Source organism: Helobdella robusta (assembly GCF_000326865.2).
Source record: "Helobdella robusta unplaced genomic scaffold HELROscaffold_23, whole genome shotgun sequence".
Classification (NCBI taxonomy): domain Eukaryota; kingdom Metazoa; phylum Annelida; class Clitellata; order Rhynchobdellida; family Glossiphoniidae; genus Helobdella; species Helobdella robusta.
The window spans coordinates 118,178-140,165 of NW_008704216.1; the positions used below are offsets into that span (position 1 = coordinate 118,178).

General features: G+C 32.5%; 5 protein-coding genes across 5 annotated transcripts; 3 read left to right on the plus strand and 2 right to left on the minus strand.

Moving 5' to 3' along the window:
- Positions 1 to 1,742: 1,742 nt before the first annotated feature.
- Positions 1,743 to 3,011, plus strand: HELRODRAFT_172161 (hypothetical protein; the record flags this gene model as incomplete). Its single annotated transcript, XM_009018845.1, has 1 exon — positions 1,743 to 3,011. The coding sequence occupies one exon, from the start codon at positions 1,743 to 1,745 to the stop codon at positions 3,009 to 3,011; it is 1,269 nt and encodes a 422-aa protein (XP_009017093.1).
- Positions 3,012 to 9,690: 6,679 nt separating this feature from the next.
- HELRODRAFT_172162 (hypothetical protein) lies at positions 9,691 to 10,630 on the plus strand (the record flags this gene model as incomplete). The annotated part of the gene is made up of 2 exons (XM_009018846.1): positions 9,691 to 9,793; positions 10,320 to 10,630. 2 exons carry the CDS (start codon positions 9,691 to 9,693, stop codon positions 10,628 to 10,630), a joined length of 414 nt encoding a protein of 137 aa, XP_009017094.1.
- Positions 10,631 to 11,920: 1,290 nt separating this feature from the next.
- On the minus strand, positions 11,921 to 13,092 carry HELRODRAFT_191607 (hypothetical protein). Its single transcript, XM_009018847.1, has 4 exons — positions 13,073 to 13,092; positions 12,907 to 12,972; positions 12,479 to 12,631; positions 11,921 to 12,238 (listed from the first exon to the last, which is right to left on the minus strand). The coding sequence occupies exons 2-4, from the start codon at positions 12,944 to 12,946 to the stop codon at positions 12,003 to 12,005; spliced, it is 429 nt and encodes a 142-aa protein (XP_009017095.1). The 5' UTR covers positions 12,947 to 12,972; positions 13,073 to 13,092; the 3' UTR covers positions 11,921 to 12,002.
- Positions 13,093 to 15,848: 2,756 nt separating this feature from the next.
- HELRODRAFT_143038 (hypothetical protein) lies at positions 15,849 to 17,838 on the plus strand (the record flags this gene model as incomplete). The annotated part of the gene is made up of 4 exons (XM_009018848.1): positions 15,849 to 16,047; positions 16,192 to 16,257; positions 17,102 to 17,581; positions 17,729 to 17,838. Coding segments are annotated over 4 exons (855 nt in total), but the record flags the coding sequence as incomplete, so codon positions are not given.
- A 1,170-nt stretch (positions 17,839 to 19,008) lies between these two features.
- HELRODRAFT_172165 (hypothetical protein) lies at positions 19,009 to 19,727 on the minus strand (the record flags this gene model as incomplete). The annotated part of the gene is made up of 3 exons (XM_009018849.1): positions 19,009 to 19,244; positions 19,467 to 19,619; positions 19,688 to 19,727. The coding sequence occupies 3 exons, from the start codon at positions 19,725 to 19,727 to the stop codon at positions 19,009 to 19,011; spliced, it is 429 nt and encodes a 142-aa protein (XP_009017097.1).
- Positions 19,728 to 21,988: the final 2,261 nt, after the last annotated feature.

Sequence of the window (21,988 nt, forward strand, 5' to 3'; positions counted from 1 at the left end):
TCTTCGACAATGGTGAGATTTATTGTTACCAATCCTTACCTACTGATCATTAACTTTATGTGTGTGTGTGTGTGTGTGTGTGTTTGGTGTCTGTGTGTGTTGATGTATGTGTGTGTTGTGTCTGTGTGTGTGTGTGTGGTGTCTGCGTGTGTTTGTGTGTGTGTTGTATTTGTGTGTGCTGATGTATGTGTGTGTGTGTTGTGTCTGTGTGTGTTGATGTATATGTGTGTGTGTGTGCTGTGTCTGTGTGTGTTATTATATTATATTTTTATTATCAAATTGTTATCCAAGATATTTGTATCGTGATATTAAGGTTATTAAGTATTAGTATTCCATATAATTGTACTATGGTATCACTTTTATCTAGTATCAAACGTAACTGTATCATGATATCTTTCATTATTAATAACATATTAATTCATAATTGACCACATTAGCCGGCGATAACGTGGTATTGAAAGGTTATTATTTATTCACAGCCCCCTCAGACGATGGTGGTGGTGGTGGTGGTGGTGGTGGTGGTGGTGGTGGTGGTGGTGGTGGTAGTGACAACGATGGGGATGAGGTAGCCATAAGAAGTGGTGACGATCGTGATGATTTTGGAGAAGAAGATGATGACGACGATGATGAAAAAGTACCTGATGGTTATACATTCAACCGGGTTTTTAAAGATGATTTGCACGGTGATAATGACGATGATGATAACGACGATGATGATGACGATGATGGTTATGATGATGCAGGTGATGATGATGATGATGAAAGCCAAAGTATAACATCTAATAAAGTGCTCGAAAATAATGATGAATACGACGACGACGATGAGGGTGATAACGATGATGATGATGATGATGACGTCAATAAAGACGGCGTTAATGATGATGATGATACCGGAAAAAACCTTGACTTCAATCAATACTTCTCATTAACCGTGTCGTCAGCATCATCTCGACCTCCGTCTTCATCATCGTCGTCGTCATCATCACTCTTGATATCACCATCATCATCATCATCAGACAACATCTTCAGTAACAATTTCAAATACGGTCCCAACAAATTCAACAACAACAACAACACGAACTCCTTTTATTACGACGACATTGCTAACAGCAACAAACAAAACAACAACAACAACGATGACCTAAATAACAATAATGAGGTCATTATAAAACTGACCAATGATGATGGGGAGTCGTTGGGTGCGACTAAAACCATCATCTTTGCCATCATCACGGCCTTTTTAGCTGTTCTCATTCTGTGTGCACTCGCCTTGTCTGTTTGTTTTTTCGTCAGGTTGGCTATTAAGACTCCATGATATTTGATTAAGCTTCTATGAGTTAGGCAGAACGATAGCGTAATGGTCAAGATGCTTGGCTCTGCGACTGAAGTGACCGTGTTCGAATACAAACAATGCACGGGTCACACACAACAATATGTTTATCGATCTCTTCTTCAACTACTTTTATGTCTGTCCATCTTCCAATTCCTTCATCTATCCATAAATCTGTCAACCCATCATTTCATTCATCTATCCATTTACATCATCATTATCTGTTCAACCATCTATCCATCCATTCCATCGGCCGTTCAAAAATCCATCCATTCGTCTGTCCATCGATTCTTTTATTCATTCTTTTATTTATTCTTTTATTCATCGATTCCATCCATCCGTCACCAGATACCATTGCAGGTCTCGCAACCGCACATCCTCCTCCTCCTCCTCCTCCTCACCATCTCCCATGATGACTCATGCTAAACGCTCATTGGTTGAGACGAATCACGTGACGTACGACCTTGGCGATTTGACCTTGATAGTGCCGGAAGGAAGTGCATTCATGAAGAAAGACATGAAAGCGCCGAGCGACGAGGTCAACGGACGAATAAAAAATAATGTGGCAGCCAACGTCTGCGCAAACAAAAACAACGATAATAATAATAATAACAATAATAATTATAATAACAATAAAAATAACATTATCGTGAAAGATGATAATGAGTCTGATGATGAAAGTAGCATTATTAAGGGGCAGGTAATAAGCGATGTCCTCAAGGCAGCCGATAGTCACAATGACTCTGACGATGTGAATAATTTAGTTAGATTGACACTTAACAGGGACACGCAAGTCGAAACAATAAGCTCTGACGGACAGGCAACAATTCAATTATCGCCAACTAATCAACAACAACATCAACAACAACAACAACAGTATCAACAACAACAGTATCAACAACAATATCAACAAAAACAACTTTATCAGTTATACTTTCCAACTAAAAACAAGCCCCTCCAGCAGCAATACACGTCTTCAATTGTTTCCAACGACAACAAAAAGTCAACATTAAAAAATTCTTCACTGGCAATTGCAACATCAACGACAACACCAACAAAACATTTTACGCAAACAACAACAACGACGTCGTCACCATCCTTGCAGCAACAACTTCAGCCACAACAAAACGCACCACCATCAACTGCATTCCACGAAACGGTCGCCATCAGCAGCGGGAAAGCATCCATCGACGTTCAACTATTTGCTTCCGACAGACGTATGTGCGCAACCGGAAAAAGTAATAATCTTTTAGCCGGAAGTAAACACTTGAACGCGCTCTTAATGTCTGCCGGAAATGAATATCCATCGGGAAAAGATATTAAAAACACAGAACGTCGACGACGAGAGTTGTTGCAACATCAGCAACAAGTTCAGCAACTGCTCAGCAACCAAATGCAACGCAAATTACAACAACAACATGTTTTTCAACAACAACAACAATTGAACTTGTTGACGCAACACAAACAACAACTTCAACATCATTTCTACCAACAACAACCTCAACAACAGCAACAACAATTATTTTTCTACCAACAACGACCTCATGTATTTCAGTCGATGCAACAAATTTATTCAACCCTGCAACAACAACAACCGCAACAACAACAACATCTCTTCAACAACAACAACAACCTTTGGATCCACACAAATTCTCCTTCATTGTGCAGTTTAAGTGAATAATCTCCAATTATTTCGCGCCAGTTTCATTTTTATTTTCCAATTGAACTCACAATAAACGATCGAATGCATTTTTAAATTGTAACAACTTGACTTTAAAAGACATTAATTAGTTTTAACGACAGGAATTAAAAAATGCTTGCAAATGGTCGTGATGGTGACGACGACGATAAAATAGTATTTGGCAACAGAAGCAACGATAAAATAATTATCATGACATTGATAAATACAGATATAACATTTCATTCAACATGGTTTTCACAACAAACAGTAATTCAATTAAGCACACTTATATTATTTTACAGAATTTCGACCATATTGAGTTTACATTAAAACCCTTAACATGCCGACAGATTCAACGCTAGAAAAAAGTCCATCTTCACCGCCCATCCCTGATTGTTTAGCGACACCACGTGATAGGGAAAAACGTAAACAAAAGAAAAAGCGAAGGAGGGCAGTGATGGGTGATCTGCCGGATCCGTACCGACAGAGTTGGGTGCAGAACTCATACGATTCCTAATATACGTTTTCCATTTGATTCCTATATCCTAATTTACATTTCCAAATTTACATTTTATAATTTTTGTAACATCCAGAGTACTTTAGTTCATTGAAATCTTTTTCGTTATATTAATTACGATTATTTACCGACACATGTATAAGAACATATCGATAAAGTTTACTACAGCTGAAATCCTTTTTTGTTGATTAATTTTAATACGCATAAAACAAAAATGAAAAAATTGTTTATTTATCTGGAATATTATTGTTAAAGTGAGAGTTTAATATTTTCCAATAGTTGTTTTTTAATTATATAAATAAATAAATTTTTTGAAAAATTTCTGCAAACTTGTCTTGTGCAATCTGATATTTTTGAAAGTATTTTTATTTAGATTTCAATTAGATGCTAAAACTTTATATTAAATCTATACTCCATAAAGACATGGCAACTTTGGTATTTTTATCTAAATTTTACGAATTTCATCTATCCCGTTTCTTATAATTCCTTCCAGGAAACGAATGGCTGGGTTCGGAAGAGGAAAGATACCAAATAAGATATAGATAATTTCGAAGATACCAAATAAGATATAGATAATCTTGAAGGTACTAAATAAGTTTTATAAAATCTCAAAAATACTAAATAAAATGAAGATAATATCAAGGATACCAAACGAGTTATTGGTAAACTCTAAGATAACCTGGAAAAGATAGTTAATCTCGACTATATCAAATAAAATAGTGATAATCTCAATGATACCAAAAAAATATAGATAATCTCGGAGATACCAAATAAGATATAGATAATCTCGGAGATACCACATAGGATATAGATAATTTCAAAGATACCAAATAAAATATTGATAATCTCCAAGTGGCCATTTTTTTGTTTCTACTTGTTTGCATTTGTTTTTTTTTCTTAGTTACGTCACCACCTTTCACAAATATAATTCATTCAATCCACTAAACACAGTGCAATGTGCGCGATAGGCTTGTATGAAGTGAACATGCAAACAGGAGAGCACTAATGGGTGTAATGTTGAGTATTAAATATTTCTATAACTTTCTCTCGTATCTGTAAAATATTACTTTCGATTTGATATTCATCAAATGAAATTTTTCCTGTTTTTCATTTATAAAACTCGAATAATTTGATAAATTAATGATGATATTTTTATGATGAAAATTTTTTGTAAGATGATAGGCAATATATGTTTTCAGTAATTTTCACCGATACAAATTTCACTGAAAAGTTTAAATATTAGAATTGATTAAACTTTTTTGAAGCCCAGTTTTTAGTTTGATACTCGATACGAAATAATTAATGGAAGTAAAAAATGTTTCTTTACCATGGTTTTGGTGAACCACTGATTAAAAATTTCAAATTAAAATCATTCACAGTGTTTAGATGCCTTATCGATCTATGGAAAAAAACTTGAGTTAAACTGTTGAGAAGTTATCGATGTTTGTAAAATTAAATGCAGACTACAAAAATAAAATGAAAAAATTGAATTTGCATACCAAATTGAAGATTTTACCTTCATTTAAACTTTTGATTAATTCAAGATCCAAACTGGCTTCTTAAAATGACATAAAATTCAAACTTCAAAATAGTTTTTCGAACGAAATTAATAGGGTAACTTACGAGAAAACGAAAATAAACTAGACATAGTTTAAAACAAGCGAATTTCTATCATCTGTTATATATCAAATATAAATATAAATTTGGTCGGTAAAGTAAGTATAAAACAAGCGGAAAGTTCTTTTTATTATTTTTGTAAAGTTAAATTAATGCTTTTCGAAGTGCAATAGATAGATTTTATATACATAGTATTTTCAATAATATTTTTAATGTATTATAAATAACAAAAAAAGAACGCCATTAAGTTCTTACGGTGATGTAAATCCAAATACATGTTCTACGCTCGATCAATCTTTTCTTATTGACATTTGCATGTAAACTGAAGATATTAAAATGTTAAGAATCGATAATTAAAATGCACAAAATTGAGAAAGTTAAGGTACTGTATTTTAAAACTTAAACTCAACTGCGGTGAAATAATATTTGAAAGAAGTTTCAACAGCATTTCATCTCATTCTACAATGAACTGGTACAAGAGTTTGCTGATTTTCATTGCTCTTTGCTGTCACCGTCAGTTAAGTAAGAGTTTTCTCATTATGCTTTATATTATTATCAGTACATTTATTTAGAAAATAGTTTATATATGCTAACCAATAATAATGTTCATTTGAACAAGGAAACTAAATTTTTTTCAAATATGATTACAAATGGATGAACATAACAGACATTTATTATTTTATAATTATAAACATATCCACACATATTTCGTGCAATATTTTGAAAATATTTGCCAACCTTCTTTTTCTTTCTCGTGCCTTATCCTTTCAGGACATTGGCGACCATCGACCTCCACAAAACCCGATCTTGAACACTTTGTAGTATTTGAAATGTGGTGAAATTCAACAAGTGGCACAATAACTTCACGAAAGTTAATCGTTGTTAACCGCGATCTCTTTCCCCAGTAATCTTTCCAATAGTTGTTAGATTTTAACAACTTTATTTGTCATGACCCATCTCATATAGAAGTAGAAAAGTTCCCAGCAAGTAATGGCTACCTACTGTCCAAAACTTTTGCCAAAAAACCATTTACGAATTTGCCAACCACTAATGCAATTTTAAATGTTCTTCAATTTCCATCTAAATACGTTGGAGTTTTCAACAAATTTTTTGCCGACAGCAGGTGGAACAGAATCCATTCTATGTGCAGTATGCTCCAACAGAATTTCATTTAAAGTTGAATTCGAGGAGTGCTTCAAACGTTCTCTAGTTAAGAACTGCTCAATGGAATGCTTTGCCTATCTCTATATTGATTTCCTTAGTGAGTATTGTCACTATATAGTTAAACAACCACTTCAAAGAGAGCATGGTAAGATAGCGATAGGTGGTAGTAAACTTCATCAAAAAGGGTTCATTAACGTCAATAAAAAGTTTGTTTGAGTAAGAACGAATTATTGTTGTTTCACTGTCTAACACTTGTTTACAAAGCGTGCGCATATTAATTTGCGTTGATAGGTACATTTAAGTCGAGTTAAAATTTTATACAATAAATGTATTACATAAATAATATTGTGTTAAAGAAGTTGATGTAGTGAACGAGAGAATTGGATTGATGGATTTTTGCATAAGAGTGCATTTTATATCTTATAGGTAACTAAGAGATCATAGATATTTCGAAAACATCACCCGACATCTACAACAGTACAACATACATACATGCAACACAAACAACATAACATACATACAAGCGATTTAATAAATACTTGTACAGAGCTTATAAACTTACAATGAACATAGATAACCTTAACCTACATCACTTCTAAAGCTTATATTGTATTAGTTTCCCAATTGTTCAAGGAAATATGATGAAAATTTATTTTTCAAGTCGGTTCGTTAGTTAATAATTTCATATTTCTACTTACACAATTGCTGTAAATTACAATCTGATTATTTTGTGTAAATATTTTTTGCGGATTATAAGTAAGGTATGCCGACATTGAGAAATCATGCAAGAAAGAAGTAGTGTTAAGCCAAGGTAATGGAACATAAGAAGTACTGACAGGCCAAATTGCTGAATCAAACTCCGAACTAGATATCTTAGCACGATTCAAATCATCTCTGGGAAACTGCGATACACTTATTGAGTTATTTTCCGAAAGTTAACCAACGTCACGGATTTCAGGCAACCCAAAAACGTATTGTATGAGATGCTCATTCAAATGTCGAACACATCAACGTGCCATACCCCGAACATGGAACCAATTGCACTGAAGTGAACTTTACGATGCCGATGATGTTTGCTCGGTCAATATTGAAATTGAAAATTGAGGTTAAAAATTGATTTGCTCAACAAATTTAACGTAAACTTGACTTTTTGGACATAGAAAGTTTAACTTTCGGATAAACTTTTCAAAATTAATTCAAATTAATGGCAGTCACCTTAAAAAATGCATTTGCTAAAATTGTTGACGTTTAAGTTAAAACTTGTTTATTTATAGGATTAACGTTTAATTTGTTTTACTATGGCGTATCTGATAAAACAATTTTACCATGTTTTATTTTAGTTTTCTAGCATTATAATACAAGAATAAAATTTTAAAATTTGAAATAGAAATTTCTCAGCCTATAGTGAACAATGACATATTGTCTGTCTTCTAACTCTAGCATAGCTTCTCTAAATTGTTCAAAATAGTTTAATAGCTGATGTATTATTTCATTGCTTGGTAAAGTTTAGTATTATATATATATATATATATATATATATATATATATATATATATATATATGTGAGTGTGTGTGTGTGTGTGTGTGCATGGGTGTGTATGTGTGTGTGAGAGAGAGAGAGAGAGAGAGAAAGAGAGAGAAAGAGAGTGTGGGTTTAAATGTAAACAAACCTGAATTTAAAAATAAAAAAATCAATGATTTCTACATAATGTTAACAAGTCGAATAAACATTTCAAGATAGAAATCCAGAAATGATGTCTTGGTTCAAAATAAAATAAACAGTGCTTAGAAATTTATTATTAATTGCATATAGTTAAATAAATATGTAAGAGTGTTGCAAAAAAACTTCTATATTATTATAATGGTGAAGAATTAATTATTATGTAATATTATTACTAGATAGTAACCAATACCGATACAAAATACTTATGACTGAATGTTATGTGTTAATAAGAATATAAATTTAACGATATAACACATTTACATAATAGGATTTGTAACTTAAGAAATACAACTTATCGCTTCAGTAGGTTTCTCCTCTTTTCTGAAGTTAACTCACACACATGCACGCAAGCTCTCACACACGCAAACACACACACACACATATAAACAAACACATTCACACACACATAAACACATTAAAACAGATATAATATCGGATTCAATCAAGGTTCACAAAGTTATGTTATAATAGCTAGCTATCAAGATCTTCAGATGATTGTGCCGTCTTCAATATATTATATTAATTAAATTAAAATAAATTATATATATACATATATATATATATATATATATATATATATATATATATATATATACCATTACATTACAATACAATACATTGCATATAACTATACACATCATCCATACATTATATATATATATATATATATATATATATATATATATACTAATGTAAATATATATATACTAATGTAAATATATACACGTACAATATTACATTACAGTACAAAATTTTAAACACACACAACACCACATTATGCCACATATAGATTACATTAACTACCATTCAGTTGGCGTTGAGCTCGGCGTTGGATTTATTATTTATTCTGTAGTCTCTAGGTTTCGTCTGACGAATAATACCTAATCATTCTTTTATTTGTTTATACTTGATTATTTTCGTTTAAATTTCCAGGTTTTATTGAATGATTAATATTTTTTAAAATTGAAATTTAGTTAGAAAAAAATATATTAGCGTGTATTTATTTAAAGATTGGTAATTTATGTGTTTTGCCAATTGTTGTTCTCTCTCTCTCTCTCTCTCTCTCTCTCTCTCTCTCTCTTTCTCTCTGCGGAGCAGGTAACTCTTATTTCAAACGCAAGATTCGTCACTCTAATTCCTCTCCTAGTGCATTAGGATTTGAAAAGTTTAACTGCAAACTATTTTTTAAAATCAACTTGACAAGCGATTAGACGGTTGAAAATGAACAAGTTACAGTTGCTCGTTGCAATGGTAGTCTGCCTCATTCATCGCCAGTCAGGTAGGTAGGTAGGTAAATAGATAGATAGCTAGATAGATAGATAGATAAATGATCGTTTATTCGTTCGCAGTTTGAAATGGTGTCTGATTTCTTAATGATTCAACTTTATAAAAATTTTAATACGTTGCCATCCATGTTTATTAATCACTCAATATACATTTTAATCATAGTAATAAGAATTAATTTTTATGTGACCGAAAATTTAAATAACGTACCTCAACAAAAAATTTTTCATAATCGTTAAATTATTGTGGTTTTATTTTAGCCTAATATAAAATTTCTCTTACAATTAAAGTTATAAAAGTTACAATGCAAACTGTTTAATGTTGTAGAGGTCGGTGCGAACCAACCCCCCCTGCTATGTGCAGAGTGTAGCAACATGGTGATAGCTCCGAACATCATCCCCCAACGATGTTTCTCCGTTTCTCCTTTCAAGAACTGCTCCATGCAGTGCGCTGCTAACTTGTTTTTTGATTTCAAAGGTTTGACATTTCGACTTGTTTCTGTTAGTTATACAAAAAAAAATGAAATTTGAGAAGCTGTGAAATCGATTACTTATCATTTTAAAGTTGAATGTATTTTAATTAAATTTGTGGATATTTGTAAATTCGGATTAGCCTAGGGTATAGTAATATTTTACGTTTTTATTCGTTTCATTTTGTTTTGTCTTGTTTCCTTCATTCAAATGCCGTCTCTGAGAAAATCAAAGACTGTCCTTCTATGTCGTGTCTGTGATTTTGTGCAAACGCATGCATGTAAATGTAGGAGTGCACTAGGCAGTGCGGAAGTTAACAAACTTTTTCCACATAAACATTAGCCGAAACTAAGTTAGACGAAACCACTTGTCAGCAGGCATGCAACTGTCGAAGCGAAACTGCACATTTCACAACAAGACAGTCGATATTTTTAACTTTCTATCCCAGAAACTTCTCAACCTTACTCTTGTTTAGCTTCGTGCTTTGACAGAGAAACGCTTATAATCTAACATTGCAAATATCTTCCCGCCAGTTCACACCGTGACTATTGTGAGGACATGCATGGGCGAAAGGCATGGCTCTGGCGAGAAGGAAAACACCATATTCCTCTTCAACCTTTACAACTCATCACTGTCAAACTGCGGAACTCCTCAGGAATTATTTCCCAAGAGTATTATTGAAAAGTTTAGCGCGAGCAAGAGAGAAAAGTATGAAAAGTTCATCCAAAGATGGACATCGTCAGTTTGCGATAACGATGTTGAGGTTAAAGATTTGGATGAGGTCGAAGGTCAAACTAGCCTGACATACACAACCACATCAGCAGAATCTTTAAGACAAGACTAAGTTTTCCACTACAGCAATATTATACCTCAAAATCTGAACGAAATTCACTTACTTTTTTTTAGTTTAAAACAGCTGTTTATTTTATAAAATTTTTATAGATATTGTTTGTGGATGTAGTTTCGAGGTTTTTTTTTTTATACAAACTCAGATCTAACTCTTATTTTTATAACTTGTGCAGTTAATCTTATGATATGGTATAATATCACATATTATAATATATTATATATAATCTTATGATATACGATAAATACAACGTAATATATTTGTGTGATCTCTATGATGTATGTATACTCTATGTTACATGTTTATATACCATACCACACCTGTCTTCTTAGAAATGATAGTATTTTTACATCATTCGTATTAATGCTGTTCACATTCTGAATAAAACTTTTTAAATAATCGTGAAATTGAGAGTGATTCAAACGAATAAAATTAGACACTGACTAAATCGATATGGATAATTCACACGAACGGACGTTTTTTAATTGTAAACTTCATAGGGCGAATGTAATAAATCGGCATGGGGTCTCGTTTTGATTGAGCAAAGTGAGGCAACATTTGAAACATGCTATTATTTTATAATACTAATTTATCTAGTAGCTAAAAATTTTATAAATTTGTAAAAAGCGCTTTTTTATCCTATGTATTGACGTTTTCTTAAAGGTTTTATCGTTAAAGATTAAATTATAGACCGCGCAAATCCTCCATCTAATCTCAATAGTGTTCTTTATTATTTATTTCTATGTCTTTCTTCAATTATCGCTTGGTCTGACTCTATGTGTTAACTATAAAATAAAAATTATTTTTTAAAATTTGAATATTTTTGTATATGTCTCAATCTAAATTATTTCCTAATACTTATCAGATTTATAATTGAACCTAAACGCCCCATTTTACGATCGTCTTCTTGTTCTCACTTTTTCTTAACTCGTGTTAAACACTCTTTAGCTAAATCTGCTTTTGCTTTTTCTGGCTTTTTTCTCTGGAACTTTCTACCTCCTTCTCTGACTTCTTTTCCATCACTTAAAAAGTTCAGAGCGGATCTCAAGATTCATCTAATTGCAATATTAATTGAGGAGCGCTGTTGAACATCGCGAAAATAGCGCTTTGAAAACTCATTGATTGATTAAAGTCAACTATTATTTTAAAACGGACTATGCACATTTACGCACATGTAAAATTGATACACAGATGAAATGTTAATAATTATGTACTAATTAATAAATTTTTGTTTTAACTTTTGGTTGTTTTAATAGTTTTTCGAAAGTTAATAAACTCAAAAACAAATTTTTAAATTAATGAAATTTATTGAGGAGATGGAACAAATAGATTTTGTAATTGAAATGAAATCATATTTTCATAATCCTTCTTAAATTCTGCCGGTGAAGTCGCATTCCGGGCGTTCCCAGTTCTTGACGGCATCCTTGAATGTGGCCAGCTGAGCTCCGGACAGGCTGTTGTGGCTGAAGAGGATCTCACCGTTGTCGCAGTTGCTTCCGTATTCGCTGAAGAACCTCTCCATGAGGATTTCATCACCATTGACACTGCTCTGACCCAACTCCTTGCCCTCTGCCGTGCATGACCTCTTGAACTCCATGGTCTTGGCTGAATATGGAAATGATGATGTTCACAAATTTTTTTTATGAAAAATTATTTTTCATTTTAAAACTTTGTTCTGGATAGTCCAGCACAAAACTTACAACATAACGTGTAAACATAACTTAGTCTATTTACCTTGAATTGTTATAAAACTACTCGTCTAAGACTCTATCCGTGAAATACAACGAATTAATAAATAGGACCGGTGAAATTTTATAAGCCATGAAAAGGACGCTGTATACAAACCAGCAGTGTTGATCTTCAGTGAGGCGTAGCATCCATGTTCGTCAGCCTTGCAGTCACTTAGCACAGGCTTTAGGAAGCAGTCGTCCGTCAGACCTGCTCCCAGCGAAACTTTCGCGTTGCAGATGGAGCAGTAGTGGTTGGCTGCATGGGCGTCTGTCGCCGTCGTCGTTTATAATGAATATTTATTCAATTTTGAATTTAATTCTGGAGACGTTAAGTAGTAAAACGTGTGTGTTAGAATTTTGACTGATTTGTAGGTAGCGTAAAGTCTGGGAAATATAACATTAGAAATAATAACCAACGGCAATTTAATAATTTTTAAATTAATTCTAATTAATTAAGGTTTATTCTCAAATAAAATTCATAAATGAATTTCAAAATAATTAAATAAATGATCTTTGAGTGGCAACGAACGAGAGTCAACTTACATTCATAGGCCAGCAAAAGGACGACAAAGAGTACCTTCATTTTTCGTAGGAGATCAACTGGTCAATCTGAAATAAAATTAAAAAATTAAAAATAATATACTCGTTAATCTCATCAAACAGCATTCACAAAAACAACTCCCAACACGAACAGCTAAAAAACACTCGCAGGCTGATTTCAACACTGTGGGACTTTCTAGTTTGCTCGTTGAGGTCCTCCGCTTTTATAGAGACTTCTCGTGTATGTTTCTCATACGTATTTTTGTCTATAACTATTTTATTTTTTCAAACATAGAAAATACGCTACCACGCTCTACAAACAAAACAATAGACCACGCATATGATATTTTTGGTTGAAAGAAATTTTTGCAATTAAGCCAAACCACGCTGTACAATTCTTTTATGAAAAACTCTTCTTGGGTATTAATAAATTTTTTCCAAATTTGTTTTTAATAGTTAATTTTTTAATTATTATTATTATTAATAATTGTGTTTCTCAATTATTAAGATATTAAATTAAAAAAAATAGACGCAAGGATATAAATTTCATGACTTTTTTAAACATTTTATACAAAATTTCTTATTGTTGCATGTAATTTAGTGAGTTTTATATTCTCCTTATTAACGTTTCTATCGTCATTGCGTCAAATATGAAACAAAAAAAAACAAAAAAAAACATTATGCAGATGAAATTTTTTATTTGGCGTGGTTAATTTTGTGAAAATAATGAACAACGTTATAGCGACGAACGATGGGTTGGTTGAGCAGATGTTTCGAAAAACGTATCACTTATGAATGGTACCACTCAGTTTCACTCTACGTTCAAAATACGCAAACTAAACTATTTATATTATTTGCTTTAGCCAAGCTCGTCCGAGAGAAAAATTTAAACTATATCATCTCATGAGATTGAAAAAAAACCTTTTGATGTTCAGTGAGTGGATTTGCGAATAGAAATAAAATATGAAGCATATGAATTCTTTATTTTCTGTAAAATAAAGAATACAAGAATATAGAATGTATTAGATGTAATGTAACCATAGAATCCAAAGCAACAAGCTTACTTGTAACAATCCTTGAAAATCAAATCTCCAATCTCAGAATCTAAATTTTATTTTTTGTGTTTTTAAATCGTCGGTTGCGTCTGAGAAATTCTTTTTCCACCTCCATCTTGTTTTTTTTTCAAGTTTGTTTTACTCAGTAATGAAACCATTACAAAAATAATTCTACCAAATTGCTTCTGTCATTATCTTGAAAAAATATTCTACTGATATCACGTCTTTTTACAGTGAGACCCGACGCCCAAAAATTTAAGTGCCACTCATATTTCTTACTCATCTGCCAAAGATACGGTACTTTAGTTGCCAAACCATAACAGTTTTTAAGCAGCAGAATGATGTTATGATCAAGATGCTGGTGTTTTAGCCGCGAGTTTTATTATTATTTAAATTGAAATAGAAAATAATTTTATCTAAACATGTAAAGAGTGTAAATCAAAACAACGAGTCGTTAAACATTTCAACATTCGTCAACTGCCTAATACTGCAACTGCATTTCAAATCTTTAAGGCGTTTAGTTTGATGATAACCTGAACTTCTGTATTCTATTCATTCACCTACTACACTCATTCATTTTCGCATTTATTCGATCACTCATTTATTCATTTATTTATTCATTCAGCCAGTCATTCACTAATTCACTTGCTGGTTCATTTGATCAGTCAATATTCATATCCATCCGTCTAGACATAAACATAACAGATTAACTCAGCTAGTCCATTACGCATTATTAGTTACAATTATAAAACGCCTACTAGCATTTGTTATAAATAAGCAAATGTACCCAACTAGTTCAACCTACCCGTGGTTCACGAAGCCCCGGTCACGTAAAATTACTAAAATATTTAAACAACTGATGATGTAGTTGCTAATGAGATAATTAAATACAAACCCTTTGTAAAATTTGTCATCCTAACATATATCTAGTACTGGTGTCCGGCTGAATTGTCTGTATGATTGGTCATCATAATAATTATCTAAGTACTGATCTAGCTGGATAATAACTTGGATAATTACTGTGTTTTTATAGATGTTACTGTATTGCCATTCCAATATAATAAACAATTTCTAGATACATTGGAAGTATTAGTAAGATTGTCGTTAATAACTTTTAGTTTCCATTGCAAGCTGAGTTAACAACTTGTTTGTCATTAGAGAGATTTATTATGATTAACCTCAAACTTTGAAACAAATTAGTAAGATTCCAAATTGATGTACATTAATTTCGTACATCCATTACTATCTGAACATAATTATCCAGCAGTACTTAGAAAGTATACGTCAATATAAATATAATGTAGTTAATATTGGAACCAGATGAAGAAATAAATATAACAATCTTGTAGTAAAGATTACACATAGTTTTATTTTTGTGATTTATTTAATTTAAATATATATTAACAGTGAAATGTAATTTAACTTCTCTAGTTTTCAGAGCCAACAACAGTCTAGCAACCCTTGTAACTCGAAAATATTCTAGACAGGCAACTTGGAGATTTTTATTTAACTTGGAAAATTTTAAAATTTAAAAACACTTTACTTTAAAGATTTTTCTTAATTCAAATACTATTTTCGATCCTGGAAAATCTTGAAGAAAAATCCGTCAGCCATGACAACGAGCCAGACGGAATTGATACGGATAAAAATTATTTGACCGGTCGTCCAAGGAAGAGAAAAATGAGTTTGCCAGAAGGCAGAGGCGTTCAGGTAGGAGATACCCAACCACAGGCAGACGAATAACATCACATGACCTCTCGAAAACAATCATCGTCAGTAACAACAACATCTTCTTCCGTAGTAATTGAAACGTTGTTTGTCAAGTTGATCCAGGGTGAGCTGTTGCCCGCCCCGTCAGACGAACTCTTCGAAGAGGAGTTGGATCCCGTGTGGAAGCAATCAATTGTTGGTGTTGGCTTGCACAACTTGGGAAACACCTGTTTCATTGCCTCTGTCCTTCAGTGTCTGTTGCGGATTCCAGCTTGGAATAACTATCTGATGTTCAATCACAGTGAAGAGTGCATGATTATAAACAGTGAAGAATGTTCCGCGTGCGTGCTACAGAGTCTGGCCTGGGTGCTATTCGAGAGTGATGAACCAGTCTGTCCTGTGGCAGTTGTGAAGATGAAAGACATCTGCCCGCAGATGCAGCTCGGCAGGCAGGGAGATGCGCATGAATTTTTACTCTGCCTTTTGAATTTCCTGCAAACAGAGATTACACTTGGATCGAAAGTGGATAAGTACACTGAGAGGACAACTGCACTTTCAAAAATTTTCAGCGGGTACCTCAGAAGCCAAAGTAACTAAATTTTTTATTTAACATTTTTCAGTTGTTTGTTTGTAATTTATTTTTATATCACTTTGTTTTTTAGGATCGTAAAATTTCGTTCGCTATCATCTCTATGTCTGTTATCTCCACCAATGTTATTATGAAGGTCGTAAGTTGATAAGAAGCATACAATTGTTTAATTTATTGGTCGCCGAAAGAAAGTTTAAACTTTCAATTCGATTAAACCATAAGTTAGAAAAATGATTTTCGTTTTAAACTTTGCAAATAAAAATAATAATCATCGAGTATAACCTTAAGACGGGAACAAAAATTATACTAACAAATAATAAAAAACACTAAATTAAAAAAAGTCTAAAAGTTTAAGAAGATAAAAAAGTTAAGATCTGGATGAAACATAAAAATGATGAAACATGATGAAAATAAATAAAGAGTTGTTATATAAAGAGATGACGACGATGTTAAGATGAGAATTTTTGTATAGGCTTCGTTTATAACAGTATGTTGTTAGTTTAAATTAAAGTAAAAATTTTTTACAGAGAAGATTGCGATATTGACATTTGTTTCACTAGAAAGTTCAATTGTGCCATTTGTCAAAAATTAATACCGATATTATTGACTATTTTAATGGTTTAAATAATTTAAAAAGTTAATAAAACAAAGATGTATGTTTCTTTCAGTAACTAAATTCAAAAACTATATTGTTAATCATTCAAAGAGAGGGTAATTATATGCATTAGAATGAATCAATTCTGTTTTACTCTACAGAAAGATTTGAAGTTTATTTTGACCATGAGTAATTTATTTTCTACAGCTCAATTACAATGACAAACGTTCCTTTATATCAATCCCACAGTTATATGCCAACAGTGTCGGCATGCTTCGAATCATTATGAAACCTTTTTCAACATAACTCTGGAGGTCAGTCTGGAGGGGTCAGTTGAAGAAGCTCTTAAATACTTCTGCTTGGCTGAAGATATGAAGAATACAAAATGGTATTCATGTACGAATTGCAAATTAAAACAACGAGCCAAGAAACATTTTAAAATCCATCAGCTGCCGAATGTTCTCATACTGCAACTGCAAAGGTTTGGACACTCTGATGAAAGGCCATACAAGGTAACCCACCATGTTGAGTTTGAGGAATATCTCGATGTGATATTGTACGTCAGTGCAAATTGCGCTGCTGGTTATCGTTCTAATAAACCCAACAACAACAACAACAACAACAACAACAACAACAACATATACAGACTCGAAGGCGTTGTGGTACATGTAGGTTCCTCCATAGGTTCAGGACATTATTATGCCTATGTCCTCGATCCAGGCTCACTTAGTAACGATAACAACAGTCATAACAACTACAACGAAAATTACGACAACCAGTTTTCTGATTGCAAGAGGCTTAGAGACAACAACTACAATGACAACTACGACAACAACAGTAGCAGCAGCAGCAACTGCAACCGCTACCAATACGTAGACAACACCAACAACAACCACAGATGGTACCAGTTCAACGATAATAGTGTAATTCCAACCAGCTGGCAAAATGTGAAAAAGGCCGAGGCATATTTTTTGTTCTATGTCAGAGTTGCAACTGTAGATTCAAATAAAAATAAAAAGAAGAGTAAAGTGATGATGATGAAAAATCGCGACGATGATGAAAAGACTGTTGTTGGTGATGACGATTTAAGAAAAGATGATAATGATGATGATGATGATGATGATGGTGTTGATGATGATGATGAGGATGATGAAGAAGATGATGATGACGATGATGAAGAAGATGATGATGATGATGATGATGATGAAGATGATGATGATGACGATGATGAAGATGATGATAATGATGGCGACGATAGCGATGATGATGATGATGGTGGTGATGATGATGGTTTTTATGATGATAGTGTTGTTGGTGATGATGGTGATGATAAAAAATAATAAAAGTACAATCATGGTGATAGAAGAGTGATGGCAATGAGTGATAATGATGACGATAACAAAACTGATGGCGATGATGACGACGACGATGATGATGATGAAGGCGATGATGATGAGGAGGAAAAAGAAGAAGAGTAAAAAGAGGAGAAATTATTTGATGATGATGACAACGATGATTCCTCTAATTTATGAATTATTTCAAAGAGTTATTTTGTTTTAGTTTGCTCAATTTAATAAAAAGTATGTTTTCATCAGATCTCTCTCATCTCTCTCTCTCTCTCTCTCTCTCTCTCTCTCTCTACATACATTCTAACTTAAGAATGCTACTTAACAAACTAATCTGTTCTATTTTAAACGTCTGAAAGTCTCGTCTTATACATTGGAAAGTTAGCCAGAGAAATTTTTTATAACTGAATTTCCTTTTTTTGATTTGCCAAAAGTGGCCGTATAAAGGTTCCAGTTACTAACACTCTTCCGATTCTTTTTCAGTCAGAAATTTATAAATTTTCAAAATATTTTGTGGTTTTCTGCAAGAAAGATAACTTTCCCAAGAAATATCGCCATTGTAGTTCAAGTATTTACAAAGTTTTATTTGCTAACTTAATGAACAAAATTTTTATAAGTTCAGGACTGAGCTTTGAAATTTTGAAGTTAAAATATCTAATTTATAATTTAGGAATGTTTATTTTACATGAAACCAATCGAAGTAATATGAATATTATTTTATTGAAACCAAATTAACCAGTTATACTTATCAAATTTCTATTGAAAAATGTGTTTCAATGTTTTAAAAATTGTTTCGACTGCTAATCCTTCTTAAATTCTGCCGGTGAAGTCGCATTCCGGGCGTTCCCAGTTCTTGACGGCATCCTTGAATGTGGCCAGCTGAGCTCCGGACAGGCTGTTGTGGCTGAAGAGGATCTCACCGTTGTCGCAGTTGCTTCCGTATTCGCTGAAGAACCTCTCCATGAGGATTTCATCACCATTGACACTGCTCTGACCCAACTCCTTGCCCTCTGCCGTGCATGACCTCTTGAACTCCATGGTCTTGGCTGCGTGTTCGTTCGACTCAATATTAAAAATATTTCGCGATTATTGATAATTTAACTCACCTAGTTTTCGTTATTAATATGAAGAAATATTTTATATGTTGAACTCGTTTAAACTAAATGAATAGAATAAAGATTGTAAATGGGGAAAAATTATTTTTTATTTCCATTTTCAATTTGATCTGTTCGATTTTACAATTACTTCAAGAATTTATACATACAAACCAGCAGTGTTGATCTTCAGTGAGGCGTAGCATCCATGTTCGTCAGCCTTGCAGTCACTTAGCACAGGCTTTAGGAAGCAGTCGTCCGTCAGACCTGCCCCCAGCGAAACTTTCGCGTTGCAGATGGAGCAGTAGTGGTTGGCTGCATGGGCGTCTGATGGGGTAGTTTAGGGCTAATTTTAATATTTCTTGAAGAGAATTTAAACTGAAATAATAACTCACATTGGAATGCCAAGAGGATGACAGCAACGAATAGCTTCATGGTTTTTTTTAAATCTATCTGTAAATTTATTATAACTCTATATGTAATTCGTATCATTAATTTGTTGCATTGGTTTTATAAAAGATAAATATTTTATAAATTATAGTACTGCAAAAGTTCAGACTCACTTGCAGATATCAGCAATAGGTTTCAGAACAGTTTGCCATCTAGTGTTTATATAGAAATCCCTTAAGTTATAGCACAGTTGTTCATTTTGCACATGATGATTTCCAGTATCTTTTACAGTTATTTGCTTAAGCCCCGCTCTTCAAATAACGATGAAATAATTCACCACTCAACCATCCACCGCTGTTTAAACAAAGTTGCAAGTTTTGTTTTTCAGCAATGGTATTTTTTTCTACATCAGAGTTTGATCTTTTTTCAAATTTTTCAGTAACCTTTGAATTTTTTAACAAAATGTTTAAAAAATTTGTAATAGCCAGTCAAGGTCACTTAATTTATGAGACACTTATGAGACATTCATATACAACACGCAATTTGTTTTTAACATGAATATATATATAATATTATAATATATTCATGGTTTTTAAGCAAAATATATTTACAAAATTATCATTATAAATAATAAAATTTTATTTATGTCATTCAATTTAATAATTAAAAATTTAAGTTTTTTTCCAACTTCAATTCTATTTATACCAATTTTATTATAAAATATTTTTATTGATATAATTACAAAAAAAAATTTAATTAAAAATTCAAATTTTATTTTCAGCATTAGCGTAGAGCAGAGGTGGGCAAAGTACGGCCCGCGAAGGTATGTTATGCGGCCCGCGAAGTCGAAAAAATTTGCTATTTAAGTACATATGCGGCCCTTCAAAGATAAAATAGTTCTCAATGTAACCCTTACAACAAAAAGTTTGGCCGCCCCTTACATTTGTAAACGACTCAATAGCTAGATAGATGGATTGATGTTATGATGAAAAAATGATATAATTTGTGGGTGAGATGCAAAATGCGCGACTGAAACATTAGGTCTTCAGTGTAATTTGAGAAAATGTGAGAAAACATGGATTGAAACTCTAAATAAATGTGTGAGCTAATGACGAGGAACTAAGGGATAAGTAGCAAAAAACAAAACCTATGTGTAAATTAACAAATAAGTTTGAAGAAACTAGACAAACTAAACAATGTTCTGAACGATTAAACAAATTTATTTCACAATTAAAAACACTGATTTCTATAAAAATTACAAAAAAATTGAAATCATTATTTAAAATTTTGGATAATAAAAGTAAAAAAGAAAATAGAAATGTCGACACAAATTATTGTGGATGCGTTCCCTGAGTTGAACTTCATCAGACCTTCTGATGGTACCACCTTATCATCAGGCTGAATCTTGGCGAAGCTAGCTATTTCATCATCAACAGACATCTGGAGTGATCTACCCGTTAAAACCGCAGAGTTTGTTGAAACAAAAAAAATGCTCGAACCGAATCAATCAATCAATCAACTCTACATTTATGTTATTCAGGAATAAGACTTATTCATTTTACCCGACAGAAATAGTTTCACTAAGTTGAACTCTCATCATCCGTATGTTGTCATGTGTGGCATGTGTTTGTATATGTGATGTGCGTGTGTGTGTGTGTTTGTGTATGTGTGTTTGTTGTGTGTGTGTGTGTGTGTGTGTGTGTGTGTGTGTGTGTGTGTGTGTGTGTGTGTGTGTGTGTGTGTGTGTGTGTGTGTGTGTGTGTGTGTGTGTGTGTAATGTGTAAACTACTTGAAATCGCATTACTCAAACAAAAATAATTTCACTGACTAAAATTAGGAAGAAGAAAAATTATTGTTATTAGAAGCTGCAGAGAAATCTGTCTGGGGTTTATTTTGGTTAATCGTTCAATAACTGAAAAAGGCAAACAAATATATATTTGTTGAGTTTATTTCAAATCAAAATCAATCATTATTGAAATTTAAATAAACGGAGATAGTCAGTGAGGCAGCAGTGGTTTTAATGCAGGTTGAATTTTGTTTAGAATATTTAATTATCTGATAACGAGGAAAACAATTACATAGAAAACATTATTATATAATTGGTTCTTAGCATGTCGTTATCTAGATTTTAGAAAAAAAATTTTCTCGCGAGTTCTTTGAAAACGGCAAATTATTTCTAAAATCAATTAAAAATTGAATAATATAATAACATTTACAGTAATAATTAATAATTGATGATGATTTGTTTAAACTTGATTCGTAGAGTGAATATGAAAAATCACGTGATGTTAAAAACTGCAGCACAA